At 37.0% G+C, this 16,679-nt stretch overlaps 2 protein-coding genes across 2 annotated transcripts; both read left to right on the plus strand.

Annotated features, from left to right (window-relative positions):
• Positions 1 to 10: 10 nt before the first annotated feature.
• LOC116162769 (WD repeat-containing protein 34-like) lies at positions 11 to 601 on the plus strand. The gene is made up of 3 exons (XM_031476468.1): positions 11 to 134; positions 180 to 379; positions 426 to 601. Exons 1-3 carry the CDS (start codon positions 15 to 17, stop codon positions 517 to 519), a joined length of 414 nt encoding a protein of 137 aa, XP_031332328.1. The 5' UTR covers positions 11 to 14; the 3' UTR covers positions 520 to 601.
• A 5,385-nt stretch (positions 602 to 5,986) lies between these two features.
• LOC116163079 (NADH dehydrogenase [ubiquinone] iron-sulfur protein 2, mitochondrial-like) lies at positions 5,987 to 16,395 on the plus strand. The gene is made up of 5 exons (XM_031476925.1): positions 5,987 to 6,660; positions 6,717 to 6,880; positions 7,062 to 7,181; positions 14,273 to 14,402; positions 15,553 to 16,395. Exons 1-5 carry the CDS (start codon positions 6,001 to 6,003, stop codon positions 16,393 to 16,395), a joined length of 1,917 nt encoding a protein of 638 aa, XP_031332785.1. The 5' UTR covers positions 5,987 to 6,000.
• The last annotated feature ends 284 nt before the right edge of the window (positions 16,396 to 16,679 follow it).

The raw sequence follows: 16,679 nt of genomic DNA on the forward strand, positions 1-16,679 counted from the left end.
TATTCGATCCGGTGATGAAGTACTATGAACCACACGAAGGTGAAATTATCACTGTACGTTTTTCTCCAAATCGTAAGGACATGTTCATGTCTTGCGGCACCGATGGTGAAATACGAATTTATTTAACCAAGCAGGTACGCTCCTGGGTAGGTGATTGGAAGGTTAACATTTTCTTGCAGGAATCTCCGGCTAGAGTTATTTTTGTGGAAGAGTTATATCACGTATCGTGGGTGCCATTTCATGAGCATCTTATAACGGGATGCGGCAAGAAAGGATTATTAGAAATATTTCATTTAATTTCCGGTCAACCGATACCCAACGTATCTACTGATAAGGTATTGCCCACTTCGTTATTGCAAATTGAAGTGAATAAGCAACGGTGAGAACTATTTATGTTATACCTAATGAAATCCATTCTTGTTTAGTTGTACAATTGTTGCAGTAGGCAATAATCGAGGAGAGTTGCAGTTATGGTCTGTTCCTTGGGGACATTTTTCTTCAGTTAATTCGGTGGAATAAACGACTTCTCAAAATTCAGGCAATGTTTATGTTCAAAGTGTAATTGACTTTTTGGGAGGGGGTTGCTATTTTAGTAAACAATAAACACCCTGATAATTACTGTTTAATATTTCGCTTTGAGTTTTCCCTCGCAATCCACTTTAGTTAGGAGTGCACCTGTACTCGATTTCTTTGCTTCTCAGTGCACCTGCTTGTGCACGATAAACCCCTACTATTAAAATCGCATGTCGATGTTCAGCACCTAATATTGAAGAAGTGGTTCCCAGTCCTAAATACTTAGAGCCAAATTCAGAGTCCTTCCTAATTTCAAACTCACACTCAGATCCTACTAATTTCAACCTAAACTCTGACATTGGTATTCAGAAACAAATTAGACTGAATGAGTGACTAAAATCTTACTAACTAGTGAGTAAGAGATGAGTACGATGTAAGTCAGCTTTGGACTACCCTTAAGTGTCACTAATTTAAAATAACTTGGTTATGTCAAATGTGTTTCCTGTGTTTGTTAGAATATTTTATTGCAAAGTAGTTTTTAAGTGTGTTGTTATAGACATTGGCCCGTATATGAATAAAAGTAAGCAAATGCTTATACTTGAAAAATTCAAAGTAAATACTCGTAAGTGCTCCTTCGCACTGGGCGACTTAGCAGCGCTTCTAAGCAGAAGGACAGGACGCAGTGCAGCGCTGCTAAACCATGCTAAACAGACCAGTATGAAGGGGCAGTTGCGAGTATTTACTTTGAATTTTGCAAGTATAAGCATTTGCTTACTTTTATTCATACGGGCCATTATCTTAGTAAGTAAGGACTAGGACACGATTGCCTGCCAGACCTTTTTTCGTTGTGACACGGACACAGCATCGATCTTCTTACATTCGACGATGTTAATATACCGGGTCACAATTTCTTAAAAAAAATTCACAGATTTCGCAATCCTTGCAACCATCGGAGGCATTGGAAATAATAACCGTACAAGTATCACTTGCTCCACTCGCTCGCAAGCTTGCTCGTGTTTAAATATATATTTTTTTATAGATTCGAATTAACAAAACCCTTGCGCACTGTTAAGTAAGTACCTACCGTATCGACAGTATCCGCGACTTTTCCTGAATCTACCGATTGCAGTCAAGTACGGGACAATCATCACTTGATGCGACACCAATTGTCTTCTTTTCTGCTCGACTAACCAGTAACTTCAAACCCCTACAAAACATAAGCATTTCCAATGCTAAAAATCTTCTCATCTCGGGTTATAAATGGTTTTTTATTGGCGTTCATAGTTATGACGATAAGAACAATATTAACAGTAACAAAATTAATAACCCCAATAACATAAACTAATAAGAAGACTAACAAAAACTATGAGATTTGCGAAAACGTCAGAAACAAGTTCAAATTAAATATCTGTTTATGCTGAAGTTAGCCTTTCCAGAGCGGTTTGTTAGTTACTTGGTAAAATTTCCACTACCAATCGTTCCCCTAACAATATTTTTGACAGATTCCATACTAAAACCCCACTCAAATTAGTCACTCAATACAGATGTTCTCTGAATACCAAAAGTGAGAATGAGCAGGATTCTCACTAACTTGAGTTAGAAATGAGTGACTAACTAGTTGAGTGTGAGTTTGAAATTAGGAAGGACTCTGAATTCGGCTCTTAGTGGCGTAGCTTGAAACTTGAAACTTTGACATATGCCTGGCGTCGCCGCCTCTCCCAGGATTTAGGGCCGGTATTTCCATTTTCGGATAAAGTACTAGATTCCTACCTGCAAAATAACTTATACCGCCCGATATCTTCCGTTTATCTATCTGCGGGTATTTCCATTGGCGTGCGGTATAAATATATCCCGTAGATAGCTACTTAACCATAGCCAATGTTGCCGATTTTAGAAGTCTGTAATAGAAAAAGATAGCGAACGGCAGAGCCATATATTAGAGAAAGATAGCTTACTACCTGACAATTTGAACGAATGCTTTTGTTTTTGAAAGAAATTCAGTGACTTATAATATACTTGTCAAACGTAAATTACAGAATAAGCCTTACTTATGAGTAGGTACTCTGAACATGAACCAAAATCGTGATGTAAATGCACCTCGTAGAAAGAAAAGAACTGCTAATTTCAGCACATCTGAAAATCGTGTGCTTGTGGATTTGGTTATCGAGTACAAGGACGTCCTGGAAAATAAACGCAGTGATGGGTGTTACTCGGGCAGAAAAAAATAATTGCTGGGCTCATATTGCCCAACAATGTAATGCAAAGTCTGGAATTAATAATCGTACAGCCGAAGCTAATCGTATGCAAAGATCACCTCAAATAATTCTTCGTCATCGGATTCGAATAAGTCAAGAAAATCTTGATCCATTTGGAATCTAAAATAGGTTACCTATATCCTTCAAGAAAACATAGTATGTATTTGAGTACTTCTACTTGCATACTTCCATTTCTTTCTTCCTATTTAGTATAAGTACGGTTGGTAATTTCGCAAATTTTTAAAACGTCACCAGTCTACTAGTAGTTTTACGCAATATCTAGGGGTTATATTGATAACTCCAGAAAATCTACCCAATAACTTTATTTAGAGTTTATCCTGCCGATAATATTTAAACGAGGTTCGAAATACCCGAAGCGACGCTAACTGTCGGTTTACCTGGAAGATATCTTATACTTGACTTTATCCCGAGATGGAAATACCGGCCCTTAGTAAACTGTCGTGGGGATGCGTCCCTGGTATAGGTACTATCAGGGGCGTTTCACCACTACTTTTATTTGGGGCCCCTTTGTGTCTTGTGAGGTAATACTTGTAAAATCCTTTAATTATATAAATACTAACGGTAACGGTAGCTCTAAATTTCGATTTATTTCTTCACAGTTTAGGCATTAGATTAGTAATCATAGAACGTCTTCAGGGTGTAAAAATTAGAGGATCCAATAAATTCTATTTGGTGGAATTGTAAAGATTGGTAAGTAGTTGGTGGAATTAACTGTTGTTTCTTGTTATACGTCAGTGAACTGACCAAATAACTAATTCCGCAAATCGGTGTCGCCTGTCAGTCTGGAGTTTGGATTAGATTCGGTATCTTACTTAGGGCTACACGATTAAAATTGCGAATTAGGCATTAGGCCATCTGCATATCGTGGGATTTGCAAAAGAAGTAAGAAATGAAGTAGCGGTTATTGCGGAAGACTTTAAGCCAATTCGCGTTTGAGCCATCGATACGACCAGTGTGTGGTCCATAGTAAGATTTTGCATTCATTCGGGCTTGGCGGTCTGTTAGAAAAAGTGATTACGACAATTTACGCGGAAGAAAATATCCGCGTGTGTCCGCAGTTGGATAAATAAAAACACAGAAGCAAGTATAATTGAATGTGTCAGTTTATTACACAACAAAAGAGGATTATTCTGGAATCGGACGCAAAAATACACACGATTCTCTAGCATAAAAAATGATCCTATTTCGACAAAGGATAATTGGCGCTAGTGCTAGTGCGTAGTTCGCATTCGTAATCGTAATACTAAAATTGTTCTGCAAAAAATATTGGTGGAGAAGTAATCTATAAAACTTTAATACCAATAAGAATCTTGCTTGCTTACAATCTAAACACAGAAATGCATCGTTCGAAAAAACTACATCCAGAGAACAATTGATTGAGAACTTAATGCAGTGCCATTTCCCAACGGGAAGCTCCAATCTACAGCTACATTCTTTGATTTTTTCGAAATACTGTCAATGTACGGAGGGCCGTGCGAGCTCGTTCTATTTGCAGAAGAAGGTTCTTTTTACGAGATTCGTTTATTTATGTAAAAAAATAAGGGTTGTATAATGTATATCTTTCACAAAAATCATCGTAACTTATAATCGCTGAAAGTTTAAATCTGTGTTTTCTTAAACCTCTGGGTAAATTTGAAGCCGTTTGTATTGCATGTATTTTTACTATTGATGAACCCATTTGAATTTGATAGAGAAAATCAGTTTCCCATTTAAAACAAGAAAATCTCATGGGTTGATTATCATTATTTATAAGGTCACTTGATCTAGTTATTCTTTGATTTTTTACATCAATACGTCCAAACCTTTACAGTAATTTTATGTTTGATTCTAAAAGCAAAACAGGCGTTCAAGTAACATTTATGGTACGTCAGTTATTTTGCTAAAGAATTTTTAAATTCATTTAGAACGTCAAAATTTTATTTTAAAGAAGAGACCCCCTTTATATGGAAACCCATTGCAACTGATGCCAAAAAGGCCAGTGAAGTTGACGCAATCGAAGGTGCTGAAGAGTGCAATGAAGATAAGCTAAAGATTCAAGGCAACCGAGGAAGCTGAGAAATGGATGAGTTTACTTTGGGGATCTCGCTCTGTACTAATGACTCTGTGGAAACAATTAAAGGTAAAAGTGAGAGAAGGAAAAGGAACCTAAATACACGAATAAATTAGAGACAAAAGATTCCGTAAATCACGAAGAAAAAGAAAAAGCTGCCGTGAAACTCGGGAGAACCGATGAGCAGAGGGCGTTGATAAAATAAGCCGAAGTAGTCGAACAAGCCGAAAAAATGTTAAAGAGGACGAGGTTCAGAGGGATGTGGAAGAGGTCGACCTATCCAAAGAAGGTGAAGAAGGTCAGAAAGCCAAGAAAGTAATTAAGAAAATTTTGCAGGTAAGTGTTTGAATGAAAATGTTATGATTTTCTTTTATTTCAAATATTGAGACACCCTGTAAATATGGCTTGTAAGTGCAAACCAAACTTATTCGGTGTATCTTTGCGCCATAACCGATCCCTGCACAACTTGATCTCTAGGGGCCACTTTAACATATGGAACTTCTCGGCCTGACTATCCGAGTGGCAAAAAAGCACTACTCTATGTCCTTAAGTGCTGCACATATTTTTTTTTGTAATTTTCTAGCATATGTTAAATTCACATTTTAATAGGTTTGAATACGTAGACGAAGTGTCGTTTTAACCGTAAGGGCAGATAAAATGATCACTTTAACGAAAAATGTAACAAATCATTGTGCATTCTAACGACATCTGTTTTATTAAAAATGGGACGCGGAGAAAGATATAAAATGAAGTTCAGAATAGAATGCAATATTCTTTCCTTAAAAACGACGAGGGAACCTAAGCTTGCTATGTTGGAGGTCTAAATTAAATACTTATAGAATTTTCAGAAGTTTTGTAATGATTTCTTATGCTTCTGCTATAAAATAAGGTTTTGTAATATACATGATAAAGGGAAACTAACCATTGTCTTGTATAATAAGTAATTATTATTTAGGTAGGTACCTTTATAAACATATTGTATTTTTACTAACCTTCTGAATGATACCTTTGCTTAGTTTTTCAATACGTACTTCAATGCGGTATCTACTTATAATTAGTTAATTTAAAATGAAATTCTATGTTTATATGAACGCGTTGCCCAGTTTGGTGTCAGTGGACAACAACGTACTTAGACACTGCGCAAAAATATAATTTGACAAAATGTCATTGCTATCACGTATTTTAATGAAAATTTCTTCACGCCCAAATACACGTTTTATGCAAAAGTGGTACCCCGATGCGGAATGGTTTCGCCAATTTGATGGACCCGTTATGTTCAATCGAGAAAAATTCAAGCACTGGAAAATTCAACCATGGAATGGAAAATTACCTATGGTCGAGAAGAAGGTTAGAAATATGGTAATTAATTTCGGGCCAGCACATCCAGCAGCCCACGGCGTCTTGAGATTGATTTGTGAACTCGAAGGTGAAGTAATTCGAAGAATTGATCCTCATATTGGGCACTTACATCGAGGTACCGAAAAACTCTGCGAGCATAAGACTTACTTACAGGCTTTACCATATTTCGATCGTTTTGATTACGTGTCTCCCATGTGCAATGAGCACGCCTTCTGTTTGGCACTTGAAAAATTGCTAAACATCGATATACCGAGAAGAGCAAAGTTTATCAGAACCATTTTTATTGAATTAACTCGTTTGTTGAGCCATGGGTTAAGCGCAGCATCTCAACTTTTGGACGCGGGTGCAATAACACCAGTGTTTTGGGTATTTGAAGAAAGAGAAAAAATCTGGGAATTTTGTGAACGGGTTAGTGGCGGAAGAGTGCATTCGATATATTTTCGGGTAGGAGGTGTTGCACGGGTAGGCATACATTTCATTCCAAAAACTCTTGCATACAAATTGCTTTGTCACTTCAGGATCTACCAATCGGGCTATTGGACGATATACAGCTCTTTACTGAACGGTTCTGTCAGCGTCTAGACGAAATTGAAGATGTAACTACAAATAACAGAATTTGGTTAGCGAGGAATGTAGGCATTGGGGCGATTAGTGCGGAAGATGCAATTAACACTGGTTGTTCGTAAGTGTACTCTTTTATTATTGAGATTATCTGTTACACCACTCCATGGTGATTGTTTTCGGCAAAATAATTCAATATTAACTGGTCTAACAAGAAAAATACTTCCATATAAAATGAAACATTAAACCAAACATTTATTGGATCTTAATCAACGACGTAAATCACCTACATATATTTTCAGAGGAACTAATTTACGCGCGACTGGAGTAAAGTGGGATCTCCGAAAAAATCTTCCTTACGAGATTTATGATGAATTGGATTTTGATGTTCCTGTGGGTGCTAACGGTGACTGCCATGACAGGTAAGCGTAACATTGTTTACTTCTGGAATTATCAATTAAACAAAATTTGAATTTTAAGTTTTGTATTTACTTTTGTACCTACCTACCGATGCTTACAAACCTTGTGTCCTCGATTCTTTCCACATAAGTATTTCCTCAAGCTTGCCCATTTTATAAATTACATTTCTATTTTTACAAGTTCATATGGTAATGGTTGGGCACATGATATGTGGTAACCCATGGAGCGTCAAATATAGTCAGTAATTCTTTACATTGGTTATAATGCGTTCCGTAAAATGGAAATGCCCAAAATTACTCTTATAACTTAGAGTTTTTACAGCCAATAAAAGCACGAATTAATTGTCTATAACGTTTTTACCGGTTGCCATTTTATTTATAATATTATTAACTCCTCGTACAAACAAATTATCTGCATAACTTTGATTGCTTTTTTTAACGAAACGTCATTCCAAATACAGCGCAACAAAATGTTCTCCACCTTAGACCCCAACGATTTCATGGTAACAATTCATTTAAGCACTAGCACAATTATCCAATAATGTACCGAAACGAAAATGTTAGCTCACGGTTCATACACGGTAACGATTCGCAATATTATTAGACATGGATTTGTCCATCACTTCATAGCAATCATCTTTTTAGGATTATGCAAAAATTAAAACAAAATATATTTATGAATTCTGTGTATAAGTGTAATATGAGGGTGCGAATCGAATTAACATCGCACATCAGTTACCAGGAGGTACTCCCTGAACATGAAAAAAATCCATCTTGTGATTTTATGTTGTTCTTTACAATTAAAAACTTAGTTGTGCTATCTTCGTTCTTCTTTCGTGTGTTTCTTTTTCAGGTTCCTTCGCGCTATCGTTATATCTTCATGGCACTTCTTCCTCCACGCTCTGCATGTTGTTTACGCGTGGTTCCTTGCAGAGCTGGGCAGAATACTTTCAAAAAGTATTTGATTACTAAATAGTAAATACTTTACACAAATCAAAGGTATTTGAATACTAAATACTTTTACGTCCAGCACAAGCGAATACTAGATACAGATACATAGAAAAGTATTCAAATACTTTAAAAAAATAAGTATTCAAATACTTTAGAATGTATTCGAATACTTTCAAAAGTATTCGAATACTTTCAAAGGTATTCGAATACTATAAAAAGTATTCGAAAACTTTGAAAAGTATTTCATTAACTTACTTTGAAAAGTATTTGAGTACAGTAAAAAGTATTCAAATACTTGTCACTCAAATACATTAAAAATTTAAAATAGTATACTAGATAAAAGTCTTAATACTACTTAAAAAATCAAGTTATACTTTGTATGGGGTTAGCTTTTGTTATATTTCTATTGTTATACCGGGTGATCGAAAAGTAGTGCGGACAATTTGAATTTTCCGTAAAACTAAACATTTATAACGTTGATAACATACCGAATGTCATTTATGTAAAAGCAGTGGTGGATCAATTTAATCACTAATACATAAATAAACTACCTTCTAAACATGTTTGCCAATTCCTTAAGTAAAAAATATTAAAAACTTAAAGCGCCCAATTTAAACTGTCTGCAGTTCTTTTTGATCACCCGATATACAAATTTAAGGGGAGTAAAAGCGTATTATTATTATTATATAGGAGGTACCTACCAGGACCTTTCTTATACCAGTTATATCCTTAAGAATACGTGTACCAGTTTTCAAACCGTCGTGCACATGATACGTACGCCTTTCTGAAATTAATCCTAGCGATTTTGGAACAGATCCATTTTTGACCATCCGTTTGTCCGTGTGCATGATAACTTGTTTAGAAACGTGCGATCGCTTTGAAAATTGGTACACATGGTCTTAAGGATATAAGAAAGGTCCCTATTGTTTTTAAGTTACGTAAACTATCGAGTCAAAAAGTTTCACTCCAGGATCGTTCGGTATTCAGTTGTATCGGATTTTTATATTTGATTTTGTGACAATGGAAACTTTCCCTAAACATTTCTAAATTGTTCTCAAATATTTGAATAACTTAAAAGTACTGCCCTTTTTTGAGGCTCGAAAAAAAAATTGTCTCAGATCGACCCGAAATAGTTATTTATATAACAAGAGCGCGAAGTTCAATTTCGCGCATTGAGACTGAAGGTATTTTGACGAGGCGAAGCCGAGTTAAAATATCAGTCAAATGCGCGAAATAATTTCGCGCTAGCGTTATATACAATATTTTTTTCTACAACTGAACCGATTGTTAATTAAATTGCTGTTTAAGTTCAACTTTGTCCCGTGCGCGAAATACTTTTTTTCACTGTTGACGATTTCGCGCACGTTGTCAAGAGCAACCTTACTTATTAATTAACCGATTAAAAATCTAGTACTTCGCGTTTCGAAATCCGTCAGAAAATGACAGGTTTTTTTGACAGTTGTAGAAAAAAAAAATTTTCTTATAGAATGTGGCCTGTAGAGTCCATAATTTCAAACAGTTCCAAGATTGAGCTACTGGTTCAAAAGTTACAGCCCTTTGAATTTTCTTTCGAAATTGGTTTCTAGTTTATAACTTTTGATTGAGAAGTCTGATCGAAAAAGTACGAATTGTTTTGGATTCTACGCACCAAAATTAATGAGAAATAGTGTTTTCCCGGAAATTTTGGAGTAGTCGATTTTTGATAAAAAAAAGGAAGGTTAAGCATTCAAATGCTATGCGAAGTATTCGAATACTTTACGAAGTATCCAAATACTTTGCGAAGTATTCGAATACTAAATATTTGTATATTTGAGTTACAAATACAAATACTTGCTTCCATAAAAGTATTTAATTACAAAGTATTTGAATACTTTAAAGGATTTGAATACTAAAAAGTATTTACAAAATCGAATACTGCCCAGCTCTGGTTCTTTGATGTAGGTATCGTTCCGTGAAGATTTATTTTACACCTTTTTCCACGGCATTTTTGAACTTCTTCCCTCACGGCCAGTTAATTGACAGCTTTTCTCTTCAAGTCGTTACGATTTTTGCCTCCACAATCATTCACACATTCCCTTCCTTCTCCATTTTCGCGTTCTTTTTTCACTCCGTCTCGTCCTTTCAAGTGTCTCTTTTTCTCCACGCCCTCTTCTTTCCTCCTTTACCCTACCTTCATGCACACTTACCGCATCCTTCACTATATTTTCACCTCCATAGTGGTTCTCTTTATATACAATTTCCTCACGCCTACTTTCTTTAACACATCATCTGTCTTCATCCTTCTTTGGTGCGTTTTAAACCTTTTTCGTTAACGTTTTTATCACGGATTTTTCACGCCAGCAGGTCGTTTTTGGAGGTGATAAGGGTGTCGATGTTTGACCAAATTTTGCAGAAATCCCTATTCACTATTTAAGATTTAAAAGTTGGGGTGACTGGGGCGCAGGGGGTTGGAGGGGGTGCGTCGTCAACTATGTCATTGTGATTCCCCCTCCGAATTACCGAAACGGATTTTGATTTTTTTTAATATCTCGTTTATTTACTAAGTGGTAACTAAGGGCGGTAAGTTTTCAAATTGCCACCCTGTATCCCATAGCTGAGTCGTTCGTAAGCTTAGTCCGTAAGCCCATCCTCCATTTTGGAGCACACTGACAATTAACGTTTGCAAAACGTTGCATGTCCTGCATGTCTTATCATTTAAAGAAAAACCATTGATTTGTTTAACGTTTATTAATGAATAAAGGCATTTAAGAGGTAAGATTTTACACATTAAACAGTTCTTCTGTTTTTGGACTGTTAGTGGGAAGGGAAAGTAGGTCTGTGCTAAATGAACAGTTGACATTCCTCGTATAGGACTGAAAATTTGATATCTGACGGTAGTATTTTAGGGTTCAGAAGAACTTTTTGAGAAGACGAACTTTTTAGCGCATTTTTGCAAATTTATTAGCGCATCTTTGCAAATTTATTTGTAAAAAGTAGCTTTTAATCTCACTTTGGCTGGCTGGCTGGCTGGTTGGCTGGTGGCTGGCTGGCTGGATGGCTGGCTGGCTGGCTGCAAATGTGGGCGCGTAGAAGAACTCTTGTAGAAAGGCAACGGGTGTACATGGCTACATGATGTGGGGTTGGCGACATCTGGGCCTCATCCTCGAGCGTAGTATACTAACGTGAAGGTTTTTCAGTTTTTTCCTATCTTCTACTACAGTTTTGGTCCGATTCTTTTCAAATGGGTGTCGTCGGAAAGATGTTGTAAACGCGCACAACTCCTGCGTGGCGGAATTTTGTTTTTTGTCATAGGGGCGAAATTAACGACCTTTTGCGAGGCGCGCGCGCGCGTCTTCTAGAAGTAGTCAACTTCGGGCGCCTTTTACCTTCCGTTGCGAACTCACGCGGTTTAACGTTTCGTAAATCTTGAATCGCTGTCTCTCTTTCTCGTGTCGCCAATAGAAGCGAATTGCGGGTGAACGGGACGTCGGAAGTGGCTACCGTCAAAGGGAATGTGGTAGCCCCCGACACGATCTTACTGATGGTGGAGTCAAAACTTTAAAAGCGCATTGCGGGTGCACGCGGAAAGTGGGAAGCGGTTAGTGAATGTAGTAGCCTTCGACAAGATCTGTTATTGATGGTTGAGTTGAAAGTGGCTAATAGAATACTGATCTGCCACACAAAAATGCGCTGAAGTCCCTTCGATCTCACACGGGGACTTTGTTAATTTTTTTCGTAATGTTAATAATAAAAATGTTTACCATATGCTACGAACCTAACTGGACACATTGTATATTAGATAATTCCCTAAAAATTGAGTACGAAGTTTAAAAATGAATAAAATCTTCTCTATCTTTGAATATAAATTATTTAACTCTTCTTTATTTTTCTTTTTTTCAGGCCTCCATTTCACTTTTTTTTACCTACGTTATACACCCTTGATGCGGCCTGTCCGAATATTTGCCCTTTTTCGTATAGGTACTTCACACTTCTTTTACTCCAGCTTCCCTTTTGTTCCACGTGGCCTTCACAGTTGGTAGCTGGCCACTTTCTTCACTCCTACTTTTCATCATCAGTTCTTTGCGTTGCAGATCATAGTTCTCTTCCTCCACTCCGTTCAAAATTGTGCATTCTTCTTCATTATTACGTACCTTCCTCTCCCTTCGTCTCCATCCTACTTCGCATCCATTTAACTTTTTCTTCCATCACATCGTTATCTGATGCCAAATAATTCCATGCTATGTTTCTTAACCAGTAACCGATTTAATTGTATAAAAATGACTAAACTGATGATTTTTTACCACCGAAACTTTAGTAAGGGGAGTAATGTTTTGGGGTAAAAAATGACCTCCCACTTTTTTTTAATGGAAATCAGACAAAATCTCCGGTCGGTCTGCCTGCCTGTCTGTCTGTACTCGAAGGTGCGCGGGTGGTATCTGTGCTAGCTACAGTAATTTTTTTATTATTCGTAAAAACCAACGTTCTTGTATTACAAATTGCGCCGTTTAAGTGCAAGTTAAGAATAGAAAGGCTCTTTACGTAATTTATTATTTATTTATTTATTTATCTTACGGGCGAGGCCCCAAAAATTAAAGTTTTCTGTACAATTCACATTACCCAAAAGGTAATTATACTTAAATTACTGGAAAAAAAAGTTACAATAGTTATCTACATAAAAGTTAGGAAAATGACACATTACGGGGCAAGGAAATATTGAAGTACGAGGCCCCTTTGGGGCAGAGTATTTTAATTCCGAGTTTTACTGACGAGTTTTGTTTTAAATTTTACTCAAAATCGAATTTTAATATAAAATTTCAGTTTTTATATAGAACTTTTGAGTAATGTCAACCTGTCAGTGATGACAGGAGTTATTATAGACATTTAGAAATGTCACAGATGCGGCCGGTTAAGTGACGGTGTGGCCGGTAAAGTGACAGGTGCGGCCAGTAAAGTACAAGTGGCAGGAAACGGAGTCTGTTCTGCCTCTGTAATGCAAACTAAAATTTCCTAACAAAAGTTTCCTGACAGAAAGTAGGCATGAAAATGAACGTTTCACGTCCTGAAATGTTTACCCAAAATCATCCATTTTGGGTAAACATTAATTCTTTTTCTATCTCTTCGGCATTTTCTACTTCAGGTGTCTCTAAACCATAGCCTTCTTGGTGCAATCTGTCCACCTCCTGATCGGTATTCCACACGGCCTCTTTTCTTCAATCATCAGGTTCAACATTCTTGTCCACTGAACTATAATTATACTGGAACGCGCGCTCCGTCGGCCAGCGCGATCCGATAGAGAGGACCACAAGGGGGATCTCTGTCCTACTCTCGGGCATGCATAGAGCAGCCTATTTGATATGTTTTGAAATTACATTAATGATCAGTTTCCCAATGAGTGACAGTGACAGAAATCTCCCTTGCACTATCTCTCTCGGCGCTCTACGTTTCTATGGCAGAGGCCGGCAGTGCGCATTCCAGTTTAATTATAGTTCAGTGGTCTTGTTCCATTGTGGCTGTCCTGTATTCTTAATAAATGACCATACCAGATTGGTATTACCAAAATGTATCTCCTAGATTTTCCCTGACGCTTCCATTACTCCCTTCCTAGTCTTCCCGATTTCCCCATAAAAATGGTGAAAATAAAATTTGTCAAATACTGAACAAAAAATAGGAAAAACCGTGTCATACAGGGATTTTTCTTATGGGTGACATTATCTCTCCTCTTGGTCAACAAAGATATTCTTTTATTTAATTACCCTGGCTAGTTCCCTTGAAAATTACTTTAATATAAAATGTTTACGCAATTGTATATATTTTAGTACGTGACGTCTTTTTGTTAAATGAGATTCTATGCTCAAATTTTCGTACATAATTGAAAGTTTGAGCTGTTTTAAAGTGCTGGATGCGTTAGTATCTCTATTTTAAATTTATTTAAGTGAATTCCAATTAAACATTTATATTACATTACACTTTCAAAGCAGAAGGCAAATAATTTAATTTAGCTGGTTTTCAATATGACCTATCAAAAGGAAAGCACAGAACTGAATTTCCATTCTGGAATTCTATCATTCTGTCACTATATCCTCCTCCGTGAAATTGTTTTTGAAAAACAATCTTGCTTTACCGAAACATAATAATAATCTTACTTATTTTTTTTTCATTTATAGATGGTTGTGTAAAATGTATGAAATGCGACAGTCTTGTAGAATTATTGGTCAGTGCCTCAACAAAATGCCTGAAGGGGATGTAAAAGTGGATGATTACAAAATAACACCTCCAACAAGAATGGAAATGAAGGTACGCAGTTAGTTATAGTTCTAGCCGATGGTTAGAAACACATTGCTGTTAAGTGGTAATAATAAAAATTAGATAGTTGGTTGCTATTAAAAAATTAAATAAACTATGTAATAAAGGTCACTGTTCTGTGCTCCGTGTTTCAATAAAGTTTGACCTTAACAAGGATTAGTCCATGACCGCGATTTAAACACTTGTAAGGGTTTCGTCGTAGAAATAGTGAAGTGGAGATAAATCAAGATTGATAAACTTTTTCTTTGCTGAAGATCGACTTCTGTCTCAAGATCATCATCAGGTCATAGGGCTATTTGATGTGGCGATTTGAAATAGTTCTATTGGCGTTGTGACTGTATGATGACAGTTGAGGTCAAAATCGCCTATATACAGGGTGAATCAGAGCACCCGTCCCAGGCTTTTATCTTGGAATAGAGACGCCTTAGAGTTTTAGGAAAAAAATTTTCATTACCAAAGCCTACCTGAAGAATTTAATGGAAGTAGTCTCTATTTCCGGAATTAACCGGAAGTAGGCGTAACAGCACTCAACTTCAGAATTTCAAATGGAACCCTAGGTCTTGTGTGGTATCGTTGGATAGGTATTTTGAAAACAAACAACTTTTGTAGGAAACATTTTTTTTTGTAAAAAGAGTTATTTACGAAATAAAATTAATAAATATGTTATTTACGAAATAAAAATAAATAAATAAAAAAGCTGACTTAAAACCAAATGATTCCTGCTGTTCCCGGCTACTGCGATTTAATTCAAGTGTTTTTGTTTGAAAAGGTAAGACAGATATTGTTTTGTGTAAATAGCAACGTAGTTTTTTGTCATTATTACGACAGGTAATAGTAACTTTACACCTGCATTTTAATGTTAAATTTACATTATTTGTTTAAATTTTTCTTCCATACACACACGTGCAAAGGGTTTTTTATTGTAACAACATGGTATTTTCAAACCGCGAAGGTTTCGATATGCTGATGGTGTTGGGTGAGTGTCGTCAAAATTATAGAGCAGCTGAGAGATTATACGCTGAGCGATACCCTCAGCGACCCGTTCAGTCGAGGAAAGTGTTTCAACGCCTCGCTGATCGAGTTAAGATGACTGGTACAACCGAAACACAATAAGAATCGGCGCATCGGACGGTATGTACAGGATGAAAGAGCGCCTGATATCCTTGCCGCTGTTGCTCTGGACCCACACGTTTCAACCAGGAGACTTGCAATCGACGCTGGGATGAGTCAAATGACAGCTTGGAGGATTTTAAATGGCAACAAATTATATCCATATCATGTTAATTTACATCAGGCACTTGGAGGACAAGATTTTCAGAGACGGTTAGATTTTTGCGAATGGTTATTGAACCAAAACCAAAACTTCCATCACAAAATTCTCTGGACCGATGAAGCAACGTTTAAAAGCAGTGGCGATGTTAATATTCACAACGCTCACTATTGGTCTCGTGAAAACCCGCATTGGCTACGTGAAGTGGATAACCAGAATGTTTGGAGTCTTAATACCTGGTGCGGCATTTTAGGAGGCCGAATTATTGGTCCGCATTTCTTTGACGGCCATTTAAACGGGTCCGTGTACAACGATTTTCTGGAGAACATCCTCTATGACCTTCTAGACAACGTCCCAATTGCAATACGTGCAGAGATGTGGCTGCAACAAGACGGTTGCCCAGCACATTTTTCGAGAGTATCTCGCCAAACTGTCAATCGTCTCTTTCCTAATCGCTGGATGGGAAGAGGAGGTCCGTTTCCTTGGCCAGCTCGTTCCCCTGACCTGACACCACTTGACTTCTTCCTCTGGGGACGAGTCAAAGATATTGTTTATCAACAGCGCCCAACCACGAGGGAGAATATGAAGGAAAGAATTCGAAACGCATGCCGTTTGCTCAATGAAAATGAGGTGCTTAGGGCAGTCGACAACGTCCGACTTCGGCTACAAAACTGCATCAATCAAAATGGAAGACATTTTGAACATATTAATTAATATTTATTTCGTAAATAACACTTTTTACAAAAAAAAATGTTTCCTACAAAAGTTGTTTGTTTTCAAAATACCTATCCAACGATACCACACAAGACCTAGGGTTCCATTTGAAATTCTGAAGTTGAGTGCTGTTACGTCTACTTCCGGTTAATTCCGGAAATAGAGACTACTACCATTAAATTCTTCAGGTAGGCTTTGGTAATGAAAATTTTTTTCCTAAAACTCTAAGGCGTCTCTATTCCAAGATAAAAGCCTGGGACGGGTGCTCTGATTCACCCTGTATT

The sequence above is a fragment of the Photinus pyralis genome, unplaced genomic scaffold (genome assembly GCF_008802855.1).
Source record: "Photinus pyralis isolate 1611_PpyrPB1 unplaced genomic scaffold, Ppyr1.3 Ppyr1.4_LG2, whole genome shotgun sequence".
Lineage (NCBI taxonomy): Eukaryota > Metazoa > Arthropoda > Insecta > Coleoptera > Lampyridae > Photinus > Photinus pyralis.

Coding starts and splice junctions, on each gene's coding strand:
- LOC116162769 (XM_031476468.1), top strand. CDS start 15: ATGAAGTACTATGAACCACACGAAGGTGAAATTATCACTGTACGTTTT. Junction 135..179: donor GAATTTATTTAACCAAGCAG/GTACGCTCCTGG, acceptor ATTTTCTTGCAG/GAATCTCCGGCTAGAGTTAT. Junction 380..425: donor ATTGAAGTGAATAAGCAACG/GTGAGAACTATT, acceptor ATTCTTGTTTAG/TTGTACAATTGTTGCAGTAG.
- LOC116163079 (XM_031476925.1), top strand. CDS start 6,001: ATGTCATTGCTATCACGTATTTTAATGAAAATTTCTTCACGCCCAAAT. Junction 7,182..14,272: donor AACGGTGACTGCCATGACAG/GTAAGCGTAACA, acceptor TTTCATTTATAG/ATGGTTGTGTAAAATGTATG. Junction 14,403..15,552: donor CAACAAGAATGGAAATGAAG/GTACGCAGTTAG, acceptor CGGTATGTACAG/GATGAAAGAGCGCCTGATAT.